General features: G+C 35.5%; 1 protein-coding gene across 3 annotated transcripts in view; it reads left to right on the top strand.

Annotated features, from left to right (window-relative positions):
• Positions 1-25,711, top strand: part of KLHL5 (kelch like family member 5) — a 144,384-nt gene that overhangs the window by 8,069 nt on the left and 110,604 nt on the right. The window contains exon 1 of one of the 3 annotated variants that reach the window (XM_074229631.1): positions 6,301-8,132. The exons of 1 other annotated variant lie outside the window; for it this stretch is intronic. In XM_074229631.1, the coding sequence (XP_074085732.1) occupies positions 7,981-8,132 (152 nt within the window). In that variant the 5' untranslated portion in view covers positions 6,301-7,980. Of the gene's footprint in view, positions 1-6,300; positions 8,133-25,711 lie in introns of those variants that run through there. One more of the 3 variants, XM_074229629.1, reaches the window with a different exon arrangement.

Raw genomic sequence — 25,711 nt, 5'->3', positions numbered from 1 at the left:
ATAATCAGTGCAAAGGTGTGGGAGATGGCCCTCTTCTTCAATATCTCTATCATTTCAGGAACTACTTTAAATAAATTTGCAACAATTCCCAAATTTTCACTTGGGAAATTGGGGCCTCTGGATCCTAGTTAATAGCTACAATTGTCTTGGCTTTCAGTTCTGCTAAATGTGGAATGGTTCCAGGTATTCTCACAGTGATAAATGGGTCGGGCCCCACATTTCATGAGTAGCCTCAAGTACAGATACAAAGTAGTAAAAGATTAGAGGAGATACTGTCAGGGTATAGATAGACAGAGCTAATTTGTACTTAGCTAGAGGGTCATTTTCTTCAGAAATCTATAATTGGGCACAGGCTGTGCCTAGAGTATCTTATTTTAAACACCTAGTTATCCTATTATTAAATGGCAGAACAGGGCTCTAGTTATCCAACATAATATATATATATATATATACATATATATATATATATATATATATATGTATATGTACACACACACACACACACACACACACAAAATACTAATGCTCCAGTATTCCAAACTGGAGCATCCAGGTGACCTGGATCTGCTTTGAACTCTAATTTTTTTCAAAGTTAGCACTTCAGCCTGAGGGACACTCAACTAAGAACACTGTGACAGGCTGCTGGGGCTAAGAAGACAGTAGACCCAAGATCCAACTGCAGCAACTTTTAATATACATTATTGAAGCTGGAACTATCTTGTCTGCTAGCACCAGACTTTCCCTCCAACTTTCCCTCCCTCTTTAAAGGATTTCAAAGTATATTCATTCCAATTCCAGGACCTGAAAAGAGTCCTGTATTATTATTTTCTTTAGTGAGTGGGTAATTTGTGTGCCTGCTGCCTTCCTTAGATGTGGTTGTCATTTCTCAGGCTCTAAGTTAGCTATGTTGCATTGTCAAAAATTGTAAATGAACTGTGCTGATGATTAGACCAGCTATACCATCTTGTCGCAAAGTTGTCACCAAAAGTTCTGCCTTGCAAAAGTTCTGTAGTGCCATGGTGCCTCAGGTCAAGGACTTTTACAGCATCCAGACCTTTACCAGAAGTTCTGTTTCCTATCAGATGAGGCCTTGGATTCTGGAAATGGCAGTGAGAAGGATGTATTTGCACAACATTTTTTCTCATTATAATAAACACAATGTACAAGTCATTTCATCATTCATTTGATGTCATGGTCTTTTTTGATTAGAAAGGATATCAGACAGATATCAAAGGACTTTTACCCTCTGCAGTAAGGTAAAGGCTGTATAATTTAGATAATCTATCTGTTCTTGGCAGATACTGATGAGTTCTTTTAAGATAATCCAGACACCTGAGTACAAAGCAGCCAGTAGGAACTCAGGGGCATTCTGGTTCTTGACTGGTGGGTCACAATGGGTAATTTAGGTAAGACAGTTTCATACAGCTAACTCGAGGTGTCATCCATGCCTTTTCTTATTGAATATCCTTCTGTTATGGCTAAGTAAATCTCTTTTGGTTAGTTGCTGAATGACTTACAAATATCTCATTTTGTTCTGATTTTGACAGTAAATTATTAGAAGACTAGTCAGAGTCAGGCTCATTTCAAAACATGATTTCATTTTCGTGAAGATCAAATGAGACAGTTTTTTATACTTTAAAGTGCTATATAAGTGCCAGCCTTTATTATTATTATTATTATTATTATTATTATTATCATTATTATCTTTATTTTTATACCAGACTTGGTATAGGGAATTCCCAATTAAGTACCCATACTTAATTGGAGGTCAGTACCTGTTCTTCAGATTTAGAAATTAGAAAACTGACTGATTCTAAGAGTTTTATGACTTGTTCAAAGTCACAGGGCTAATATGATACAGAAGTAGTATTTTTTATTTTTTATATTTTATGTTTTTTGTTTTGTTTTGTTTTGTTTTTGCAAGGCAATGGGGTTAAGTGGCCCAAGGCCATACAGCTAGGTAATTTTTAAGTGTCTGAGGCCAGATTTAAACTCAGGTACTCCTGACTCCAGGGCCTATGCTTTATCCACTGCACCACCTAGCCGTCCCCAGAAGTAGTATTTTAAGCATTTCATTTCTGGCAGGTTTTGATTGCTCTAGTGTATTTGGCACATACTAGGTGATTACTAAAAATCATGTTTGTAGTGCCAGACACAAAGCAGTACTACGTAATTCTCCTGTCTCTTATACTATGCTAATCATTATGAAGGTTTCTTTAGGGCCAACCTGTAACCTTGTGCTGCTCTATCTCTTTCTCAAACTCAGATATAATAAAAATGAAACACTAAAATAATCAATAAGCTTGTCTGAATCTAGTTAACTAGTATTTCAATGTTCTTGCATGGCCTCTTCACAGATGCCATGGTGGTTTCAATACACATGATGTCTGTACAATCATCATCCTAGTTAGTATTCTCCTACTTCTCCATTGCCTTCCCAGTCCTCATGGTATGAACAATGGATTTGACATTGAGGACATTATTGACATTATTATTGCCTTATGTGTCTATTTCCCATCTCTCTTCTCATTGTCTTCTTTTAATTCTGGTGAACTTTAAATTTTAAGAAAAGTATAGACAATGCATAAATACTAACACTCCAGAAGAAGGAGATGAAGTAGCTACCAACGTGCTTCTTTGCTTTCTCATCTTCAATATAGATGATAGGGACCTAATTTCCAAGAAAAAAAGTGAAAGGACACTTTTTCTCTGAATTATTCTATTTTCTATCTGAACATGACATCAATTAATTACAGCTAAAATTTTTATTATATAAGGAGAAGGTAGCCATCCTGGATGATTGTGAAAAAATGTAATATTATAAAAACTTACTTTGAACCACAATTTCATTTAAGCACTATAATTAAAATTTAGTGAATGTTTTATAAATAAACATTATGACTAACATTAGATAACACTAAAAGTCAGTTGAACTCAAGTTAAATGTAACTAAGTTTGATCCTAAAGAGCAGAAGATGAAACATACTTTCTTTTGCCATTAGAAAGATAAGAACTTTAAGTATAGGATTTTGTATGCAGTGTCAGACAAGATTGTTTTATCTTTTGGTTTTCCTTAACCTTTTTTTTTTTTGCTTTAAGGAAGTTGTCAATGATGAGGTATTATAGGGAAATGCCTAAGGTGCAATTGTTTCTATGAAGCTTTTTTTTTCACTTAGCATTTCTTTTTTGGCTTATATTATTACAATAATCTTGTTGTAAGAGTAATCACAACCCCCCCCCAAAAAAAGGGATAAGAAACCTCAATAATATGTGAGAGAGAAAAAAAAATGTACTTTAGTCTGTTCAGATTCCAATGGCTCTGTCTCTGGGATGAATTGCTTTCTTCATCATAAGTCCACCAAAGAAGTTGCTTTAATATTTTTCTCACTGTTGCTCTTACTAGCTGTATTTCCCTCCACCCTATTCCTTCCCACTCTCATTTTTTTCTATTCTCTCTCTCTCTCTCTCCTTTCACCCTGTCCCTACTCAGAAGTGTATTGTATCTGAGTACCCTCTCCCATGATCTTCCCTATCACCTATTTCCCCCTTCCTTCCCCCCCACCCCGTTCCCCCCTTATCTCATCCCTTTCATCTCATTTTTTCTAGGGTAAGATAGATTTCTATACCCTATTAAGTGTGTATGTTATTTCCTTTCTGAGCCATTTCTGATGAGAATGAAGGCTCACTCATTCCGCCTTATTTTTCCCCCCATTCCACTCCATTGTAAAAGCTTACTGTTGACTCATATGTGAAATATCTTAGTCCCTTCTTCCTCTCCTTTCTCTTCCTCCCAGTCTCCCAGTACTTTCCTTTATCACCCATTGACTTCTTCTTTTTACTATATTATACCATCATATTCAGCTCCTTCCTGTGCTCTTTCTAACTGCTGTGATGAATGAGAAAGGTCATATAGTAATCAGTATCTTCTTCTCATGCAGGAATACAAATAGTTCAACATCATTAAGGTACTCATAGTTAGCTCTTCTCATCCACCCCCTCTATGGTTCACCTAAGGCCTGTACTTGGAGATCAAGCTTTCTGTTCAGTTCTGGTCGTTTCAATAGGAAAATTTGAAAGTCCCGTTTCATTGAAAGTCCATTTTTTTTTCCCTGAAAGAAGGTCTTCAGTTTTACTGGGTAGCTGATTTTTGGTTGTAAACCAAGATCTTTTGCCTTCTGGAATATCATATTCCAATCCCTATGAGCCCTCAATGTAGATGCTGCCAGATCCTGTGTAATTCTTACTATAGAGCCACGGTAGTTGAATCACTTGTTTCTGGCAGCTTTTAGTATTTTCTATTTGACTTGGGAACTCTGGAGTTTGGCTATAACATTCCTAGAAGTTTTTCTTTTGGGCTCTCTTTTGGGAGGTAATTGGTAAACTCCTTCAATTTACATTTTACCCTCTGCTTCTAGGAACTCAGGCTGTATTATTTTTTGAAAAATGGAAGTCTAGGTTCTTTTCCTGGTCTCAGGTAGCCCAATAATTTTTAAATTATCTCTTCTGGATCTGTTTTCATGGTCAGTTGTTTTCCCAGTGAGATATTTCACATTTTCATCTAATTTGGGGGTTTTTTTGGTATAGTTTTATTTCTTCCTGGGTTCTTGAAAAGTCATCAGCTCCCTTTAGTTCCATTCTGCATTTGAAGGAGTTATTTTCTTCAGAGAACTTTTTTTTTTACCTTTTCCAGCTGGCCAATTCTGCTTTGTAAGGCATTCTTCTCATTTTGTGTTGATTTTTCCATTTGACCTAAACTATTATTTTCTTCAGTATTTTTTTTTTTGTACTTCTTTCATCAAGTTGCTGACTTGGTTTTCATGATTTATCTGTATCGCTCTCATTTCTCCTCCCAATTTTTCCTCTACTTCCATTAATTGCTTTTCAAAGTCTTTTTTGAACTCATTCATAGCCTGAGCCCATTTTCTATTTCTCTTGGAGGTTTTGGATACAGAAACTTCAATTTTGTCATCATCTCAGTCTGTATTTTGGTTCTCCATGGCACCAAATTAATTTTCTATGGTCCAATTCAACCTATGACTGATTTACCATACTTCCAAGGCTTTGGAGGGTTTTGGGGATAATCCTCAGGAATCTTAATTCCTCTAAATTTTAATCTTATGAGAGATTTAAGGTCCTTCCCTCTGCCCTGGAGCTGTGATGATAGTCCCTGCTTTGTTATGATAGTGTGGAAGCACAAACTGCAACTTGGATCTTAATGTGGGCAAACAGCTGAGGCCAGCTCCAGGGAGAGCAGAGAGATTTCTGTAATCTCCTTCAACCCCCTTAAGGTCTATGGGCTAAGAGCTCTGGACATGCTGGGTATACTCTGCCAAGTCCCACTGCTGCTCTGAGGCCAGTGCTCCCCTCCACAGTCACTCTGGGGCAGCAGAGTTCTCTCATCACTTCTTCTGGCTGTTCCCAGTGATTAAACTGCCATGAACCAAGGCATCCAGCCAGCTGTGCTGTGGCTATGACTGTGGCTGTAGCTGTGGCTGTGGCTGTGGCTGTGGCTGAAGCTTTTTCCAATCCCTAGTCCAGATAGTACAGACCTGTCCTGGATATCTTCTAAGTTGTCTTGGATTGGAATATTGTATCACTCAGTCTTTATGGGGTTCTGCCTCTCAAGATTTTGGCTAGAGTCATAATTTGATGGCTTTTAGAATTTTGGGGAGAACGAGTTTCTGGGAATTCCTGCCTTCAAGCTGCCATCTTGGCTGCACCCCCAGAAACTTTTAAAATCATGCTTAAAGTGAAAGCAGAACTTTCAGAATGTTAAGCAATGACTGTCATTTGAAGATTTTATCAAGTTTGTCATTTTATCCTAGTTATGCATCAAAAAATTTTGTGAACTATAAGTGGTTTCCAAGAAAAATTAAGCTTACAGAAGTTGCAGCTTTCCTCAAACTAGGAATAGGAACTTGAGTCTTCTGTCTTCTGATCTGGTGCCATAATTTAAAAGGGGAAGTAATTTTTGATAATTTTACTTTTAAAAATGTCTTAAGTAAATATTCTTTCACACTTTTAGTACATTATTGAAAAACAATGGAATTTGTTGCACAGATAAGTGTTGACAATACCAAGTATCAACTCTTTACAGAGACTCTTCTCTATCTTCAAGACATGACTTCCAGAGCTACGTATCCTACCTAAATTTCTATCTTGAACTCCAGTTCTATAATGACCCAAAAATGAGCAAATCATCTCATTTTAATTCTTTGTAGTTTTCTGTTTTAAATGTACTTCTTATAAACAATATAGTGTTAGCTATATTTTCTAATTCATTCTGCTACTTTCTTCCTTTTTTATAGTTGAAATCATCCTTGTCCCATTCACTGTTGTGATTATTTCTATTATAACCTTTTATTTTTTCTTTTCTCTTTACTCTTCTCCTTACAAAGATTGGGATAGAGAAAAGAATTCAATCAAACCAAATCTATAATTGAAGTTATTTATTTCTACTTTTATACTCCTCTCTTTACCATACAGAGACCCTGATGTCTTTTTTTTTTTACACTCATCTCTTTTAAATCTTGCTTTATGGTGGCAAAGAAATGGAAACTGAAGGAATGTCCATCATTTGGTAAATGGCTTAACAAACTGTGGTATATGTATGTGATGGAACACTATTGTTCTTTTAGAAACAAGGAGGGATGGGAATTCAGGGAAGCCTTGATGGATTTGCAGGGAACTGGTGCTGAGTGAGATGAGCAAAACCAGAAGAACGTTGTACACCCTAAGAGTAACATGGAAGTTATGATCAAACTTAATGGACTTGTTCATATCAACAGGGCAACAATCAAGCACAATCTTGGGATATCTGTGATGGAGAATGCCATCTATATCCTAAAAACGAATTGCGGAGTTTGAACAAAGACCAAAGACTATTACCTTTAATTAAAAAAAAAAGTTATCTTATTATGTAATTCTGCCATATCACATACTATATGTTTCTTCCTTAAGGATATGATTTCTCTCTCATCACATTCAAATTAGATCAATGCATATTATGGGAATGATGTAAAGACTAACAAACTGCCTTCTGTGGGGGATGGTGAAGGAAGCAAGATTGGGGGGAAATTGTAAAACCCCAAACAAAATCTTTCTAAAATTAAAAGAAAATAACATTTAGCAAAGAAAATTAAATCTTGCTTTATAAGCCTCCTCCAGAGTTGAAGTTTTTTTTGTTCAGGACTATTTCCTGTCTTTAATCAATGAACATTTATTAAATGCCTGCTATGAGCCAGGTACTGTGCTGAATGCTGGGGGATACAAAAAGAGGAAAAAGACAGTTCCTGCTTTCAAGTAAATGACAGTCTAGGAGAAGAGACAATATGCAAGCAAGAAATATACAAAGCGAGTTATATACAGGTCCAATAGAAAATATTTAAGAGAGAAAGGTATTAAAATGGATTGGGGAAGTCTTCAAGCAAAAGATAGAATGATATTATTATTGTTGTCATTGTTTGCCTTTGAGGACCTTGAGATCAGGGATGTGATGCCTTGACATAATTTGAATTGTATTTCACTGAGGGAAAACTGTCCAGAGTCACCAGCCTCACTTTCTTCTCTGGAGCCATTTGGGTTCAGTGAACAGATAAAGACACCTGGAAATGATCTTGGATGTTGTGCAAAACCTTGGTCATTTTAAGCTAGAGTCTTTAGAAGGTCTCAATTTTATTGAAACAATGCCCATTCCGTGATTTAAAGCTAGATTAGAAAGAAATGAGATGGAGCTTGACTTCTTTAACCTAGTTAAAAAAAAAAATCTGAGAAAGTTAGATCCTCAGGATTTCTGGCCTAAACAAAAACAATTGCTATTTACATTCACTGTTACCAATCAGGACCCAACTAATGACTAAGTGTGATGACCTGGGTGGGACCCATTGTTGGACAATCAATGAGAGCCAGAGTTATTTGAGGTCTGTAAACCCCAAGATATATTGCCTAGTTCTTTTGAGCTGAGCACCAGAAGGTAAGGGTATGATACCCTATGTGGAGGAAGAGAGGGTGGAGGGGAAGAGAGAAGAGGAGAGCTGTGTTGCCCAATTGGTCAGCCATGGGGCAGCTTCTATTTCTCAAAGGAAGCTAGAGAGTCAGGATATCCAGAGAAAATTCTCAAGAGTTGAAAGATGGTATGTCTCATTCATGGAGGCCAATGTCATGAGTATATGTTGAGAATAAGCTATAAGAAGACTGGAAAAGTAGGAGGGCACCACGTTTTGAAGGGCTTTGAAATGATAGAGAACTTCATCTTTGATTCTAAGGGCAACAGCCAGCCACTGGAGTTGACAGAGAGAATATTATGTATACTGGGAAAGGCGGGGGGAAGTAATGTGATTAGATCTGAACTTTAGTGATTGAGTGGAAAATGAATTGGAGTGGGGAGAGACTTGAGGCAAGAAGAGATACCAGCAGGCTATTGCAATAGTCCAGCTGTCAGATGATGAGGTCCTGTAGCAGAGTGGTTATAATGTCAAGGGAAAGAAGGGAGCAAATCTGAGAGATGTTGTAAAGATAAAATCATTAGGTCTTGGCATAGCTTGAATATAGGGGGTCAGAAATAGTGAGGAGTGGAGGATGACTTTGTTGTTGTGAGTCTGAAGGACTTGAAGGATGGTATTGTCCTCTACAGTAAGGAAGATAGGGGCAAGAAGAGGATTTAGGGGGAAAGATAATGAGTTCAGTATTGGATATACTGAATTTAAGATGGTTATTAGACATCAGTCCAAAATGTCCCTGCCTTTTTGACTATTGCAAAAATGTATTTCTACACCAAAATCATTGTGTTACATGTTGGTTTAAATCTTTTGACCAATTCATGGTCAAAGAATGGGGTTCATGTGATATCTGCCCCACATCTCCCTATATACATATGTATGTGTGTGTGTATGTATACACACATTTATTTATTTATTTCCTGCATTACATTAAAGAGAAATAGTAATTTCTTCTCCCTTCACTTCTTCCCTAATTCATTCCTTTTCCCTCTCATTTTTCTTTTCTTTTAAAACTAATAGAATAGTACAAAAACCTACTTAGCCTTTTATATTTATTTTATTTATTAACTCCCACTGAGACCTTTTTGCTAATGTAGGATCATGAAGAGATAGTTGCCTATTGTTTCCTCTTAGAATGTTAGCAATTTATCATCATTTAACTCTTTCCATCTACTCTTGCATTTTCATTTCTGGTTTTCGCTTGACTAATGTATTCACATTTTACAATTTTGATTCAGCTGTAGTGTTTTTCACCAGAAATGCTTGAAAGTCTTTTTAGTAAGGATCCATTTTCTTCCTTACTAGGAATATACTCAGTTTTTCATGTTGTTACTTTTGGGTTATGTCTTTATTTTTCAGATATTCCAAAATTTTCTTGACTTTTAAAGTGATACAACCTAGTCTTGTGTGATTCTGACATTAGTTCTTCCTTGGTGGTTCCATGCTAAACTATTTGACTTGCCAAATTATTTGGCTTGGGAAACTTTGAACTTTGGTTTCATAGCATTTGATATTGCTCAATTTGGAGTTTCTCTCAAAAGGTGATGTATCTGTTTTTCTTTTTTAGTCTTTGGTTCTCATTTTATTTCTTGAAATTTCTTCTCAACCACTTTTCAAGGGTAGTTGTTTTTAATGATCATATCTTACATTGACTTTTATTTTTTCAACCTTCTGACTTTGTTCTAAAATTTTTTTTTGTCTTATGGAAAATTGAGTTCTATTTGCCCCATTCTAAAGAGAGTATGCTACTTGGATAAGTTTTTTTGAGCTTCTAAGTTATTCTCTTTCCTCTTTGCTTCATTTCTTTCAGCCAATATTGTAGTTCCTATGGTCTAGCCATTTTTTTTTTTACCCTTGAGACCCTGCTTACAACTTTATGGGGTTAATCTCTTCTTTTGATTTCCCTCTTGGACTTCTCTTAACCCATAATATTTCTTAACTGTGTTTGGTGGTCTTCCCCCATTTTCCCGTTTTTAGCCTCCAGTTCTCAATTAGTAATCACTATTTGAACCTGTCTATTCTATTCTAGATGGAGTGATTGGAATAAGGCTTCCCAGTCTGCCTCAATCCCTAACTTCTTTCTGAATTTCTTTCCTCTCTATCCCCAGTAGCATGTGAGAGTTTATTCTTACATATTCTCTTTCAGTTAAAAAAATGCCTTGAGTTATTTTCTGTCTAGTCCATTGAAATTTCCAGTGCATTCAGTTCTTTAATGAGGTTTACTTTTTTTCCTTTTCCTTTCTTTCTTTCTTTTTTCTTTTTTTTTTTTTTAAGGTTTTTGCAAGGCAAATGGGGTTAAGTGGCTTGCCCAAGGCCACACAGCTAGGTAATTATTAAGTGTCTGAGTTCACATTTGAACTCAGTACTCCTGACTCCAGGGCCAGTGCTCTATGCACTGTGCCGCCTAGCTGCCCCTTTAATGTGGTTTTTCTACCATCTTTTCTAAGATTTCAACTTTCCTTACTATTCTTTCCTCCGAACTTTTATTTTGTTCAACTATTTCTCAAGTGCTTGTAACCAGGACATTTGTTTTCTCCAAGGCTTACCTGAGCTTATTATGGGATCACCGTCTTCTTTGGAGTTTTAACTCCTGGATGATTCTAAAATCAAGGTATTTTCTCATGGTTATTAGCTGTTATCTGGTTAGTTCAAATCATCCCAATCTCTTTAATTTTAAAAATGTCAAACTTTTAAAAATTCTTAAGAAAAGTGAAAGTATAAAATCATACAATAGATGATAGAGATAGAAAAAAGATTGTAAAGCTCAGCTCTTGTTTTGTTTTTTGCTTTCATTTAAAATTTTTTTCATTTTCACTTAATATTGCTTACCAGTATTGTTTATCTAACCTTATTCAGCATTGAAGTATTTTGATGAGTGAAATTTTTAGAAAACTAAAGTTACCTTAAACTTTAAATACTGTTTAATTTTTTTAAAATAATTTTAATGAAAATATCTAAAATTATATATTTCTCTGCTACAGTTAGCTGTGCATTATGATCACAATTTAACTTTTTAATATATTCAATGTTACAATTATAAAAAAAGATTAAAATGAGATTATATTGTAATACCCTTAAATGATAAGTGGCTTTCGCACTATACAGCCCCTAGGCCACTGGTTGCTATTTCTTCTGCCTACTTGTTTTCAACCTGTTAATTTTTTAATTGCCTTCCCTTCACTGCATCTACTCTAGTATCTGTAACAGAAACAATTTGAAGTCAACAAACTAGATAAATGATTTTGCCAAATCAGTTATATATCAGTTTTAAAGGTGATAATAACACAAAGTCAGTTGACTCTGACCCAAGGATAGTTATGCTTCTCTCTTATGGAGAAAAGTATATGACTGTTATGACAAATATTATCCTTACTGCCAAAAGGACTATTGAAAACATTTGGCTCTCTGTTTATACTTATATTCAACATTGTTTGCTGGAAGTGTAACAGTAAATGAAGTGCTATTGTAGATTTTGGCATAAGCTAAAAAAGTAACATACAGTTTATTAAGAATTAGATTAGCAAAATTTACTAGTAAGATCTTCAATATGCCCAGAGAAAATTAGACTAAAGTAGTTTATTAAGAAAGTGATAACGTTAGAAATTAAATGCTTTGATGGTTCTGTGTGGGGACAGAAAAAAAATGAAAAATGAAGTGCTACAATTGTGTCATTTTTTTTTTTAGGTTTTTGCAAGGCAAATGGGGTTAAGTGGCTTGCCCAAGGCCACACAGCTAGGTAATTATTAAGTTTCTGAGGCTGGATTTGAACCTAGGTACTCCTGACTCCAGGACCAGTGCTTTATCCACTATGCCACCTAGCTGCCCCCAATTATGTGTCATATTAAGCCAAATGGATATAAAAGAATTTTTTTGTTCATTCTGTTTCTGTTTACCCAACATATTTATCTAATCTTCTTTCCGAATAATAGTCTTTTTTCAGTTTTAATTCTCTTTTTTTGTACTTAAATATTTTATTTATTTTGAGTTTTACAATTTTCCCCCTAATCTTACTTCACTCCCCCCCCCCACAGAAGGCAATTTGCAGTCTTTATGTTGTTTCATTGGTATACATTGATCAAAATTGAATGTCATGAGAGAGAAATCATATCCTTAAGAAACATAAAGTTTAAGAGATAGCAAGATCAGACAATAAGATATTTTTTTTTCTAAATTAAAGGTAATAGTTCTTGGTCTTTGTTCAAACTCCACAGTTCTTTCTCTGGCTACAGATGGTATTCTCCATTGCAGACAGCCCAAAATTGTCCCTAATTATTGCACTGAAGGAATGGGCGAGTCCATTAAAATTGATCATCACCCCCATGTTGCTGTTAGGGTATACAGTGTTTTTTTGGTTCTGCCCATCTCACTCAGCATCAGTTCATGCAAATCCCTCCAGGCTTCCCTCAATTCCCATCCCTCCTGGCTTCTAATAGACAATAGTGTTCCATGACATACATAAGGCACAGTTTGCTAAGCCATTCTCCACCTGAAGGACATTTACTTGATTTCCAATTCTTTGCCACCACAAACAGGGCTGCTATGAATATTTTTGTACAAGTGATGTTTTTACCCTTTTTCATCATCTCTTCAGGGTACAGACCCAGTAGTGGTATTACTGGATCAAAGGTATGCACATTTTTGTTGCCTTTTGGGCATAGTTCCAAATTTCTCTCCAGAAAGTTTGCATGAGTTCACAGCTCCACCAACAGTGTAATAGTATCCCAGATTTCCCACAACCCTTCCAACAATGATCATTATCCATTCTGGTCATGTTGGCCAGTCTGAGAAGTGTGAGGTGGTACCTCAGGAAACTTTAATTTGCATTTCTCTAACAAGTAATGATTTAAAGCAATTTTTCATATGACTATAGATTACTTTGATCTCCTCCTGTGTTAATTGCCTTTGCATATCCTTTGACCATTTGTCAATTGGGGAATGGCTCTTTTTTTTTAAATTGACTCAGTTCCCTGTATATTTTAGAAATGAGTCCTTTGTCAGAAACATTAACTGTAAAGATTGTTTCCCAGTTTACTATATTTCTTGTGATCTTGGTTACAGTGGTTTTGTCTGTGCAAAAGCTTTTTAATTTAATGTAATAAAAATCATCTAGTTTGTTTTTAGTGATGCTCTCCATGTCTTCCTTAGTCATAAACTGCTTCCCTTTCCATAGATCTGACAGGTAAACTAGTCCTTGATCTTCTAGTTTGCTTATAATGTTTTTTATGTCTAAATCCTGTATCCATTTGGATCTAATCTTGGTATAGGGTGTGAGGTGTTGGTCTAATCTAAGTTTCTTCCATACTAACTTCCCATTTTCCCAGCAGTTTTTACTCAAGAGAGAGGTTTTATCCCAATAGCTGGACTCTGGGTTTATCAAACAGTAGATTACTATAATTGTTCCCTGTTATTGCACCTAGTCTATTCCACTGGTCCATGACTCTATTTCTTAACCAATACCAGTCAGTTTTGATGACTGATGCTTTATAATATAATTTTAGATCAGGTAGGGCTAAGCCACCTTTTGCACTTTTTTTCATTGAATCCCTGGAAATTCTTGACTGTATTTCTCCATATGAATTTACTTAGAACTTTTTCTAACTGATTAAAGTAATTTTTTGGAATTTTTATTGATAGGGCACTTCCGTCCCTTAATGTTGTTGAAGCCAGGTCCTGTGGTTCCTTATTATTTAAATTGTTTCTTTCTGGCTACTTGCAGGATCTTCTTTTTTATCTGATAGTTCTGGAATTTGGCCACAACATTCCTTGTTTTCATTTTAGAATCTCTTTCTGGAGGGCATCAATGTTTTCTTTCAATAACTATTTTTGCCCTCTGGTTCCATGATATAAGGGCAATTTTCCATCACTAAATCCTGTAATATTAAGTGAAGGCTTTTTTTCTTCTTCAATGTTTTCTGGAAGACAAATAATTCTCAGGTTGTCACTTCTTGATCTATTATCAAGGTCAGTGGTTTTGCTGATGAGGTATTTTACATTTTCTTCTATTTTTTGGTTTTGTTTAACAGGCTCTTGCTGTCTGATGAAGTCATTAGTTTCAGCAGACTCTATTCTTTTTTTTAGAGAAGAGTTTTCTTCATTTACCTTTTGCAACTCCTTTTCCAATTGGTCAGTTCTATTTTTGAAAGAGCTTTACATTTGACCAAGAGGTTTTGAGAGAATTATTCTCTTTTTGTATTTGTCCAATTGAGGATCTGAGAGAATTATTCTCATTTTTTATTTGTCCAATTGAGGATCTGAGAGAATTATTCTCATTTAGTATTTGTCCAATTGTATTTTCCAATGATTTGTTTTCTTGTTGCAAGGTGTTACTCTTCTCTTGGGATTCTTTTCCCAAATTTTCCAATTGATTTTCAAATCATTCCTTGGTTCTTCAAGGAAGTCCTTCTGTGCTGGAGACCAGATCATATTCTCCTCAGAAGTTCTGGGTCTCTCTCTGTGTTAGGGTCGTTTTCTTCCAAGAATTTTTCTATGGACCCTCCTTTTCACTGGCCTTTCTTCATTTTGTTAAGACCTTGAGTTGGGGAGGGGCAGGTTCACAGAGGTTTGTTGTTGGGATCACTGAGTATAATTTCTACAGCTAGTCAGTAGGGGGTGTTGGTTGCTTTCTCTGGAGAGTCTGGGACCTTGATTGATGCCCTCTCCCTTGGCCTGGAGGAAGTGATTGAAGCTGTTAGATTCTTTTGTCTTCAATCAGTGGTGGGCTTTACCCTGGGATGAGGTCATCCCTCTCCCTATTGTTAGCTGAGCTGGTTTTGCTGCTCCTCCTTAGCCTGGGACAGAGGTAGTCTGTAATTGTGTTTGTTCTGGGAAGAGGCTTCAGAGGAAATGGAGGCCTGGACTAAACTGCGGCATGGACTGGGAGTTCTCCAGACCAGAGGAGCCCAGGGATGGTGTCCTCAGCTCTCCTGCACCAGAACTCTCCCCACTCTGGAGGGTCAGCGCAAACACCAATGCCTCTGCTCCCTAGCTGACCTAAGCCCCCTGCAGTAGGCCAGGCTCTAGCCCTGCGCTGATCAAACAGGTCCTGTTCTCCACCCCTCAGGCACCTGGGCTCTAGCCCTACTGCTATTCAGGCTGACCTGTGGCTGATCCGAGCTCCCCGGCTCTCCCTGGTCTTAGGCTCCCAACAGAGTCTGCCTCTTTGGCGGGACTCACCCACAACTGTGGAAAACAAATCTTGAGGTAAATGTTCTTTCTCCTGGCTTTTCTTTCTGGGTTTTGTTGATTGGATTTCTGTTAAGAGGTTTGTTTCATATCATATATGGAGAAAGATCCAGCGATTTTAGAACTCTGCCTGTCTTCTCTCTGCCATCTTGGCCGGAAGTCTCAATAATAGTCTTAAGAATAAGACTCTTATTTGTTTGTTGTGGATTGTAAATATCCTTTCTTTCTTTAATAAACGTTAAATGACAATAAAGACAATAATTCTCTTAACCATGATAAACTGGAAAGAGAATAGATGCAGAGTTCATAGAATTCACTAAACAAAGTATTTCTGAACTAATACCCCATGTTTGAATATGATCATTCGATAAGATCTGGTGAGCCTGAAATATAGTTATGCAGATGTAATTAATCCAAATCAAGAAAAATTACATATTAATAAAACTATAACATATTACAATTATATAATCATGATAAATAGCTTACTATTAGTAGTGAATCAGGAACAAATTAATAACAGAGCCAGAAGTTATTTACTCATGAAATTCTCTTCAAAAATACATAATTTACTATACATTAACATGATCAAAACTGACTTCAACGAATAATCCAATCAGCATTGTATGCTTATCTCATTGGCACTAATTTTTTTTGTGGAAGAACATGGGTAGTATCCATATATGATGATGATCTTCTTATAAAATTAAAGATACTCATAAAATCATCCTGGTCACCAGTCTGTGATTCTCTTCCTTACTCTCCCATGTCTTTCTGACTCTCTCCAGAGTATCTTTTAGATTTAATATACTGATAACAGATTAAACTTCTCAAAATTCCAGTTTAACCATATCCTTTCCCAGTTCAGAAATCTTTAGTGGTTTCTCATTGGCCACATAACTTTTGTCTATAACTTTAGGATTCAAAGAACCATAAGATGTACAGAAAGGTCAGAATAGATCCACAGGAATAAAACAAAAATTCTTTTTCTCAACCAGCTGGGTAAACATACAGGAATGTGACTGTCAGTGTATGGTCTTATGTTCTAGCATTTGCTTCAGTTGAGAGTTTTGGATTTGGAATCAGACAATATGGGTTTGAATCCTGATTATGCTATGCGTGTAAACTTGAACAAGTCACTTAACCCTTCTGTGTTTCAGTTTCTTATTTGTAAAATGAGGGGATTAAACTAGATGATGTCTGAAGTCGATTTCCACTAAATATTTGATCTTATGATCTGACTTCTTTGAGAGAATTGTCCCTTTCAGCCAGCCAGATACCAGTTTAACTTACTGCTCTATTAAGCCATGAGTTTTTCTATTTTAGTACTTTGCTCAAAAGATCGCCATGCCTTAAATGCTTTACCCCTTCCCATTTTCCCATTTGAATACTGCCTATATTTAAGGCCCAGCTCAATTTTTCAGTTGCCCTTTTCTGAATAATTTATAACCTCCTTGAAGGTAGTAATGACAGTTTATATTCTTTGAACCCCACCCCCCTGCAATGACCCACTCCTTCCCTCCCACCCACCCCCGATGGCGCATTACTTTATATGTTGCAGTCACTGAAGAAACATTTATTGTTTGTGTGAACAGGAATATAGTTTTCTATAGCAAAAGGATAATTGGGATGTTTAAAATTTTTTTTAAACTTTTAACATTTCCAAAAGAGTATTTTAATAACAACACAAAAAGATTCCAGGTGAAACATTCTACACGTTATTCTCAAACCTGTCTTAATTGTACTTCCATCTGTTTTCCTTTACATTTTGAAAAATGTTAGAGAGACTCTTTTTTGGAATAATTTTTGCAAACTTACCTCCACAAGAACCCTTTGTTTAAAAACAAGAAAGAAAATAATTAATCATTGTAACACATAAACATAGATAAGTAAAATGAATTATATAATGGCAGTTTTTAAATCTATGTCTCTTTTAATACCCCACCTATTTCAATTATAAGAAATAAAAAGTTCACTCTCTTCTTTCCTACAGAAATCTATTTCTTTTATCCTACCCTCTCTTTCTCCTCTTCAGTCCTTAGAGCAATTGTTTTACTTAGTTAAGAATTCCCTCACTATCAGTTTTAAAGGGATATTTATTTCTTCTCCCCCTTAAAAGATCTTGGCTCTGCATCATCATTCAGCTCTTTCCATGTTGTTCAAATAAACTTACCTTTCTATGTTTCTCTAACCACTTGTGTTTTGAATTTCAAAATTGCTATTCACTTTTGGTTTTTTTCCCTATAATGCTCGCAAAGTCCTTCATTCCAGTGAAGGTGCATTTCTCCTGTAAGTTTATCTTCAGTTTTGCAAAATAAATTATTCTTATTTATAACCCCATTCTGAAATATCTGGATACTTGCAGTATTTTTTCTTTGATGGAAGCACTCTGAATTTTGTCTGATTTTCCTGGGATTTTTCTTTTTTGGGGTTTCTTTCAAGATATGATTTGTGAAGTCTTTCTATAATTTGCATTCTGATTCTAATAAACACAATTTTCACTTAAATTTTCCTGAAATATAGTGTCTAAGCAGTAGTTTGCTAGTAAATGTTTGACAACTGGTTCTCTGGGGGGAAAATGTATGCAGGGAAAAGATGTAAACATAACACATTATTTTTAACTTGCATTATTAACATTTTCTTTATTACTTTTTAAAGTCTAGAGGTCAACAAAATAGTAAACTAAGCCATGATTTTGCAGTGTTTGTTGAATTCTGAGGTATAAATTTTCAGTGTGAGAAGCCGTAAGCTTAGTTTGAGCTGGTTCTGGCACACCTTTGTATTTAGGGTTTGGAATTTTTTTTAATCATAGTTTTTGGGAAGTCTGGTATTTAAATGATCTTTCTTTAACTTATTTTGCAATTTTTTATCAACTATTTAGTATTTTTTTCTATTCAATCTTTTGATTTTATTCTAATATTTCTTGATTGCCTCTTGTAGTCTTTGATTTCATTTTTTATCTCTTGCTTCATTTCTTTTAGGTATTTATGTAGAACTTGTAGAAAATCCATTGTCACTTAAGTCTTTGAGAACTAGGTTCCAGGAAATGGGAGAAAATTCTGGTTATATTATAAATAATAGATAGCAATAAAAACTTATTAAAAAAAAAAAGAAAAATATTGCCTCCAGAGATTCCCCCCCCAAAAAGGCAAATGAGGGGTGGGAACAGTTCTTGCATACTCAAATTTGGGAGAAAGGTATTAATTTCATGAGTCTTTTTTTTCTGTAAAACATCCTTTGATGTTCAAGTTTTCTTGAACTTTTAATATTAACTCCAAACTTCTCAAATCTAACATATTAACACTAAGAGCTGATATGGACTCTGGTAAGGGGCCTCAAAACTGAACCAATGAGATTGATCCAGATACCTGGGGGTGATGCTTCTCAGAGAAGCTCTTCCCAAGATAAACCAAATTTAAAGGTTTCAACAAGCTTCTCTATTTAAAACTCAGTTTCTAACTTTCCATATCTTCCTGGTTCTCAAAGGGAGTCAGACAGATTTGTGACTGGCTCTAACTGGAAAATTTGGGAAACTATCTGGGTGGGTTATTCTTGTCTCTAGAGGAGAATTTTTTTTGTACAATATATAACCCTACAGATGAATGGCAGAAGCCCAAATCTGGCTTAGGTTACTAACATGGAATAAATGTTCTGTGTGTGGTCCGTGTGGCCACATATGCCCTTTACATAATAACGTTTTGTTTATAATAATCTATAGCACAAAGCCAAGTTTAATAGAACAGAAATTTAGAGGCTTTCATTCTGGTCTCCTAACTCAACAACTAAACATATTACTACAATCCAATAAAATCTAAGGACTATTTCTAGGTTTTAGCCATTTAAATTTTTGTTTCATTTTATTTTCTTGTTAATGGTATCACCAAGTTAATTTTGACTGATTTTGCATAGATTGAATAATAGGCATAGCAGTCATGCTAATAATTTAAATATATGAAACTTTATTTATCTTTTAATTTTTTTATTTGCCTACCTACCACCCAAGCATTAGAATTTATATGAGCTTCAAGAATACTTCAGAAGACCATTTGGTTTTCATGTTATGCTACTCAGCAAATAGTTTTAGCTATTTGGAGGGTTGCCAGAGAGGAGACACAAGCACATGTATCAGTGGAACTTGGCCCAAGGTGAGCAGTTGCCTTCTATCTTTGGGGTCATCTGTTAGAACTTATTTACACAATTGCATTAAGCATATTTTAAGTGTGAGGTGATTTATGTTAAGCTTATTTTTATTATTTGTCTCAAATTTTGAGTATTTAGTTCACCCAGTGTGTATAAAATTTAAATAGAATTTTATGCTTTTCTTTTAAATAAAATAAGAAAGGAAAATTATTGCTAAAGAGTGACTGATAGTATAGACCTTTATAAAATCTGAAAATGATTGAAATAAGTGTTAAGTTGTACATTTTAAAACTTTTCCTTTTTGGGTTTGGTCAGACATGTTCATTTTTCCTGAAAAAGGTGATTTTTGGGAGCGGCTAGGTGGCACAGTGGATAGAGCATGGGCCCTGGAGTCAGGAATACCTGAGTTCAAATCCAGCCTCAGACACTTAATAATTATCTAGCTGTGTGGCCTTGGGCAAGCCATTTAACCCCATTGCCTTGCAAAAACCTTAAAAAAAAAAAAGGTGATTTTTTTTAAATAAAGCTGGGGTAAACTTTTTAATTGCCAAAATTTTTGGTATTTTTACATCAAATTACATAAGTATACCCCTATTCATGTAGCACATTTAAGTAATTCACCTTGCAAGTTAGACGTTTCCCTTTCTCAATTTTTCTACCACTTTCAGAAATATGCCCTTTCAGTTAAGAATTTAAGTAGAGTGCTTAGAGTTCAAATTTGACCTCAGGTTCGTAAAATCTGTGTGACTGTGGATAAGTCACTTATCCTAGGTTTGCAAGTTTCTTCAACTGTAGAATAGGAATAATAATAGTATCTGGTTCCCAGGGTTGTTATAAGCATATGCTATATAAATGTATATTCTTTTCTTCTAACAATAAATTAATGAATTGCTTGTAAGAGATCATAAATATGTAATTATTTCTTCTTATAAAATGCCCAGTTTGGAGAATATCTTTACTCCAGGTGCATTTTGTCTATTTCTTGAAAAAAATTAATCTTTTTAGAAATTTTGTTGATTTTCTTTTTTTTTTTTACTTTGGTAGAGTTGTCATTTTTATTATATTAGCTCAGCTTATCCATGAACACTTGATATTTGCGCAGATATTTAAATCTGCTTTTATTTGTGTAAGAAATGTTTTGTAATTCTTTTCAAAAATGTTCTGAGTCTGCATTGGCAGGTAGACTCCCAGGTATTTAATATTATTGGAAGTTTCTTTGAATGGAATTTCTCTTTCTAGCACTTTCTAATGCATCTTGTTAGTCACATATAGAAATGTTAAGGATTTATGAGGGTTTATTTTATCTCCTGAGACTTCACTAAAGTTGCTAATTATTTCCAGTAGTTTTTTAGATGATTTTTTGGAATTCTCTATGTATACCATCATATCATCTGCAGAGTGAGAGTTTTGTCTCTTGCTTCTCAATTCCAATTCTTTCAATTTCTTTTTCTTCTCTAATTGCTGCAGCTAACATTTCTAATATGATATTGAATAGTAGTGGTGATAATGGGAATCCTTGTTTCACCCCTGATCTTATTGGGAATGCCTCTAGCCTCTCCCCATTGAATATAATGCTTGTTGATGGTTTCAGGTAGATACTGCTTATTATTCTAAGGAACAATCCATTTATTCCTAAGCTCGCTAGTGTTTTTAGTAAGAATGGGTACTGTATTTTGTCAAAAAGCTTTTTCAGCATCGATTGATATAATCATATGATTTCTGAGAAGCTTGTTATTGATATAATTAATTATACTAACTGTTTTCCTAATATTGAACCAACCCAGCATTCCTGGGATAAGTCCTACTTGGTCATAATATATTATCCTAGTGATAGCTTGCAATCATTTTGCTAAGATTTTAAGATTTTTGTATCTATATTCATCAGGGAGTTAGGTCTATAATTTCCTTTCTCTGGTTTAGGTATTAACACCATAGTGGTGTCATAGAAAGAGTTATTCAGAGTTCCATCTTCACCTATTTTCCCAAAGAGTTTATATAGAATTGGAACCAATTGTTCCTTAAATGTTTGATAGAATTCACTTGTGAATCCATCTGGCCCTGGAGATTTTTTCTTAGGGAGTTCAATAATGGCTTGTTCAATTTCTTTTTCTGAGATAGTTATTTAGGTATGTAATTTCATCTTCATTTAACCTGGGAAATTTATATTTTTGTAAATATCCATCTATTTCACTTAGATTATCAATTTTATTGGCATAGAGTTGGGCAAAATAATTTTGAATTATTACTTTAATTTCCTCCTCATTAGTGGTAAGTTCACCTTTTTCATTTATGATACTAGCAATTTGCTTTTATTCTTTCTTTTTTTTAATCAAATTGACCTGAGGTTTATCAGTTTTCTTTGGTCTTTTTATAAAACAAATTCTTGTTTTTATCTATTAATTCAATGGTTTTCTTGCATTGGATTTTATTAATATCTCCTTAATTTTTAGAATTTCTAATTTGGTATTTAATTGGGGGGTTAATTTGTTCTTTCTCTAATTTTTTTTAGTTGCATATTTAGTTCATTGATTTCCTCTTTCTCTAATTTATTCATATAAGCATTTAAAGATATTATATATCCCCTGAAAGCTGCCTTGAATGTAACCCATAGGTTTTGGTGCGTTGTTTCATTCTTGTCAATATCTAGGATGAAATGATTCTTTCTATAATTTGTTGTTTGATCCACTCATTTCTTTAAAATGAGGTTATTAATTTCCAATTAGTTTTGGGTCTGTATCTCCCTGGCCCACTATTGCATGTGTTTTTTATTGCATTATGATCTGAGAAACATGTAGTCACTATTTCTGCCTTTCTGCAATTGATTATTGTGTTTTTATGCCCTAGTACATGGTCAGTTTTTGTGTAAGTGCCATGTACTACAGAGAAAAAGTATATTCCTTTCTCTCCCCATTCAATTTCTTCCATAAGTCTATCATGTGTAGGTTTTCTAACAATCTACCTCTCTAACTTCCTTCTTGTTTATTTTATTGTTAAATTTTTCTAAATCTGTGAGTGGGAGGTTGAGGTCTCCCACTAGTAGAGTTTTGCTATCTATGTCTTCTTGTAACTCTTTCAACTTCTCCTCTAAGAATTTGGATGCTGTACCATTGGGTGCATATACATTTAGTATTGAAATTACTTTATTGTCTATGGTACCTTTTAGGGGGATATAGTTTCCTTCCTTATCTCTTTTAATAATACCTATTTTTTGCAGCTGCTTTTTCTGAGATAAGGATTGCTACCCCTGCTTTTTTCACTTAAGCTGAAGCAAAATATATTTTGCTCCAACCTTTTACCTTTATTTTATATGTAACTCTCTCTGCTTCAAATGAGTTTCTTGTAAGCAGCATATTTTAGGATGCTGGTTTTTAATCCACTTGCTATTCACTTACATTTTAAGGGAGAGTTCATCCCAGTTACATTCAAAGTTATAATTACTAACTCTTTATTGCCCTCCATGCTATCTTCCCTTTATATTTTTCTCCTTTTTTCACTTTATCTATATTCCCCAGTATTTTGTTTCTGAATACCACTACCTTCAGTGCATTTGCCCTTTTATATCCAACTCCCCTCCCCTTTCTTTCCCCTTTCCTGTTGCCCCTTCTTCCTTCCCTTCCTTCTTGTTAGTTACCCTTTTCCTCCCCCCTACCCTTTTCCCCTATTAATACTTGTAAATTAAGATAAGTTTCTTAACGGAATGTATGTTAATTTTTTTTAGGTTTTTTTTTTTGCAAGGCAAATGGGGTTAAGTGGCTAGCCCAAGGCAACACAGCTAGGTAATTATTAAGTGTCTGAGACTGGATTTGAACCCAGGTACTCCTGACTCCAGGGCCGGTACTTTATCCACTGCACCACCTAGCCGCCCCTATGTATGTTAATTTTAAGCCAAATCTGATGAGAGTAAGATTCAGGCGGTTTTCACCTCCTCCCTTCTTCCCCTCTATTGCAACAGGTCCTTTGAACCTCTTAATGTAATGAGATTTACCCCATTCAATCTCTTCCATCCTCCTGTCTCTTTCCTGTCCCCCTTTTTAAAGAGGTGTTGTTTTAAAATCATTGTATCAGAGTCACAGAAAAGTCATGAGTGTCCATCACTTCTGGCTAAGTGTATTCTCTTTAATAGAGTTACACTTCTCAAGAGTTATGAGAATCTTTCTCCTAGGTGGGGAATATAGCCAGTTTCATCTTATTGATGAAATTGAACACTTACTTTTTTTTCCTTTACCCTTTTCTTTTTTTTTAACCTGTTTACGTGCCTCATGAGTCTCCTGTTTGATGTCCAAATTTTCTATTTAGCTCTCATGTTTTCATCAGGAAATGTTGGAAGTCTCCCATGTCATTAATGTCCATCTTTTCCCCTGGGAGAGAAGGGTCAGCTTTGCTGGATGGTGGATTCTTGGCTGTATTCCAAACTCCCTTGCTCGTTGGAATATCTCATTCCAGATGCTTTGATCCCTTAATGTTGATGCAGCCACATCCTGCATAGTTCTTACTGAGGCTCCTAGGCATTCAAATTGTTTTTTTCTGGTTGCATACAGGATTTTCTTTTTTATTTGATAGTTCTAGAATTTGGCCACAATATTCCTTGGTGTTTTTTGTTTTAGGATCCCTTCCTGGAGGGTATTGATGTATTCTTTTAACAACTGTTTTGCCTTCTGGTACCATGCTATCAGTGCAGTTTTCCATCACTAAGTCTTGTAATATCAAGTTCAGGCTTTTTTTCTCTTCAATGTTTTCAGGAAAACCAATAGTTCCTAGGTTATCTCTCCATAATCTATTCTTGAGGTCAGTGGTTTTGCTGAAGAGGTATTTTACATTTTCTTCTATTTTTTCAGTCATTTGGTTTTAACAGAATTTTGTTGTCTCACGAAGTCATTAGTTTCCACAGATTCCATTTTTTTAGAGAAGAATTTTCTTCATTTACCTTTTGCAACTCATTTTCCAATTGATCAATTCTATTTTTCTATTTAATTTTTTTTCAATTTTTTTAGGCTTTTTGCAAGGCAAATGGGGTTAACTGGGTTGCCTAAGGCCACACAGCTAGGTAATTATTAAGTGTCTGAACCTAGGTACTCCTGACTCCAAGGCCGGAGCTTTATCCACTACGCCACCTAGCAGTCAATTCTATTTTAGAAAGAGTTTTCCATTAGACCAGTTGAGGTTTTGAGAGAATTACTTTCTTTTTACATTTGTCCAATTGTATTTTCCAACGATTTGTTTTCTTCTTGCAAGGTGTTAATCTTCTCTTGGGTTTCTTTCCCCAAATTTTCCAGTTGATTTTTTAAACGCCTTCCTGAGTTCTTCAAGGAAGTCTGTCTGTGCTAGAGACCAAATCATATTTTCCTCAGAGGTTCTACATCTCTGAATTTTCTAGGAATTTTTCTATGGACCCCCCCTCTATTGGCCTTTCTTCATTTTCCTAACATCTTGTATTGGGGGTGGGGCTGGTTCACAGAAGTTTGGGGTTGGAATCCCTAGATCTTTTACTCACTGAGTTTAGTAAGTCCAATTGGGCTCCAGTAAAGGGTGCTAGAGGCTTTGCTCACTGAGTTTAATAAATCCACATGGGCCAACCAATAGAGGGTACTGGTTGCTTTCTCTACAGTGTTTGTGATCTTGATTTGAGGCCCTTTCCCTTGGCCTGGAAGGGATAGGCAAAACTGCTGGTTACTTTTATCCTTGAGTAATGTGGGCTATGCCCTGGAGCAAGGGAATTACTCTCCCTATTCATAACTGAGGCAGCTCTGCTGCCCAAGCCTGAGCCTGGGGGTTGGGCTGTTACTGTGTTTGTTCTGGGAAGCTGAAATGAAGATATGGAGTCTGATCCTGCAGACCAGAGGAGCTTAGGTGATAGATGTCCAGCTGCATTCTGTGCTGGAGCTCACCCTTCAGCCCTTCTGATAAACCCCAGACCATCAGGTCTACAACCTGTCAGTCCTACTGTCAATGTCTCTGTGCCCCAGTTGGTTCCTGGATTGGTGCTCCCACAGTCAATGACTTGTTGGCTGATCTTAGGCTAGTCTGGCTCTCACCCCTCCTGGCAGGCACTCTGCTGTTTGCTCCCAGCTGGCCCACAATCCCTGAAGATACACCTTATGGTAGATGTTCGTTTCCTAGCTTCTTTTTCTGGGTTTTGTGCTCAGATTTCTTTTAAGAGATTTGTTTTATATTGTTTTTGAGGGGATACCAGTAGACTTTAGCACAGTGCCTGTCTTCTCTCCACCATCTTGGCCAGAAATCAAAACTCTAAATCATATAAAAATTAAAACAGAAACAGAATTGCAGGATTTATATCCTAAATCCATATAAATCATTAACATTTCTAAATATTATCAATGAAACCAAACAGAAAGAGCTGTCTATGGCATGGAAGCAGATTCTCACCAAAATTAAAA

Source organism: Macrotis lagotis, chromosome 3 (assembly GCF_037893015.1).
Source record: "Macrotis lagotis isolate mMagLag1 chromosome 3, bilby.v1.9.chrom.fasta, whole genome shotgun sequence".
Classification (NCBI taxonomy): Eukaryota; Metazoa; Chordata; class Mammalia; order Peramelemorphia; family Peramelidae; genus Macrotis; species Macrotis lagotis.
The sequence above is the reverse complement of the archived record's forward strand: the minus strand, read 5'-3'. Positions and strand labels throughout refer to the sequence as shown.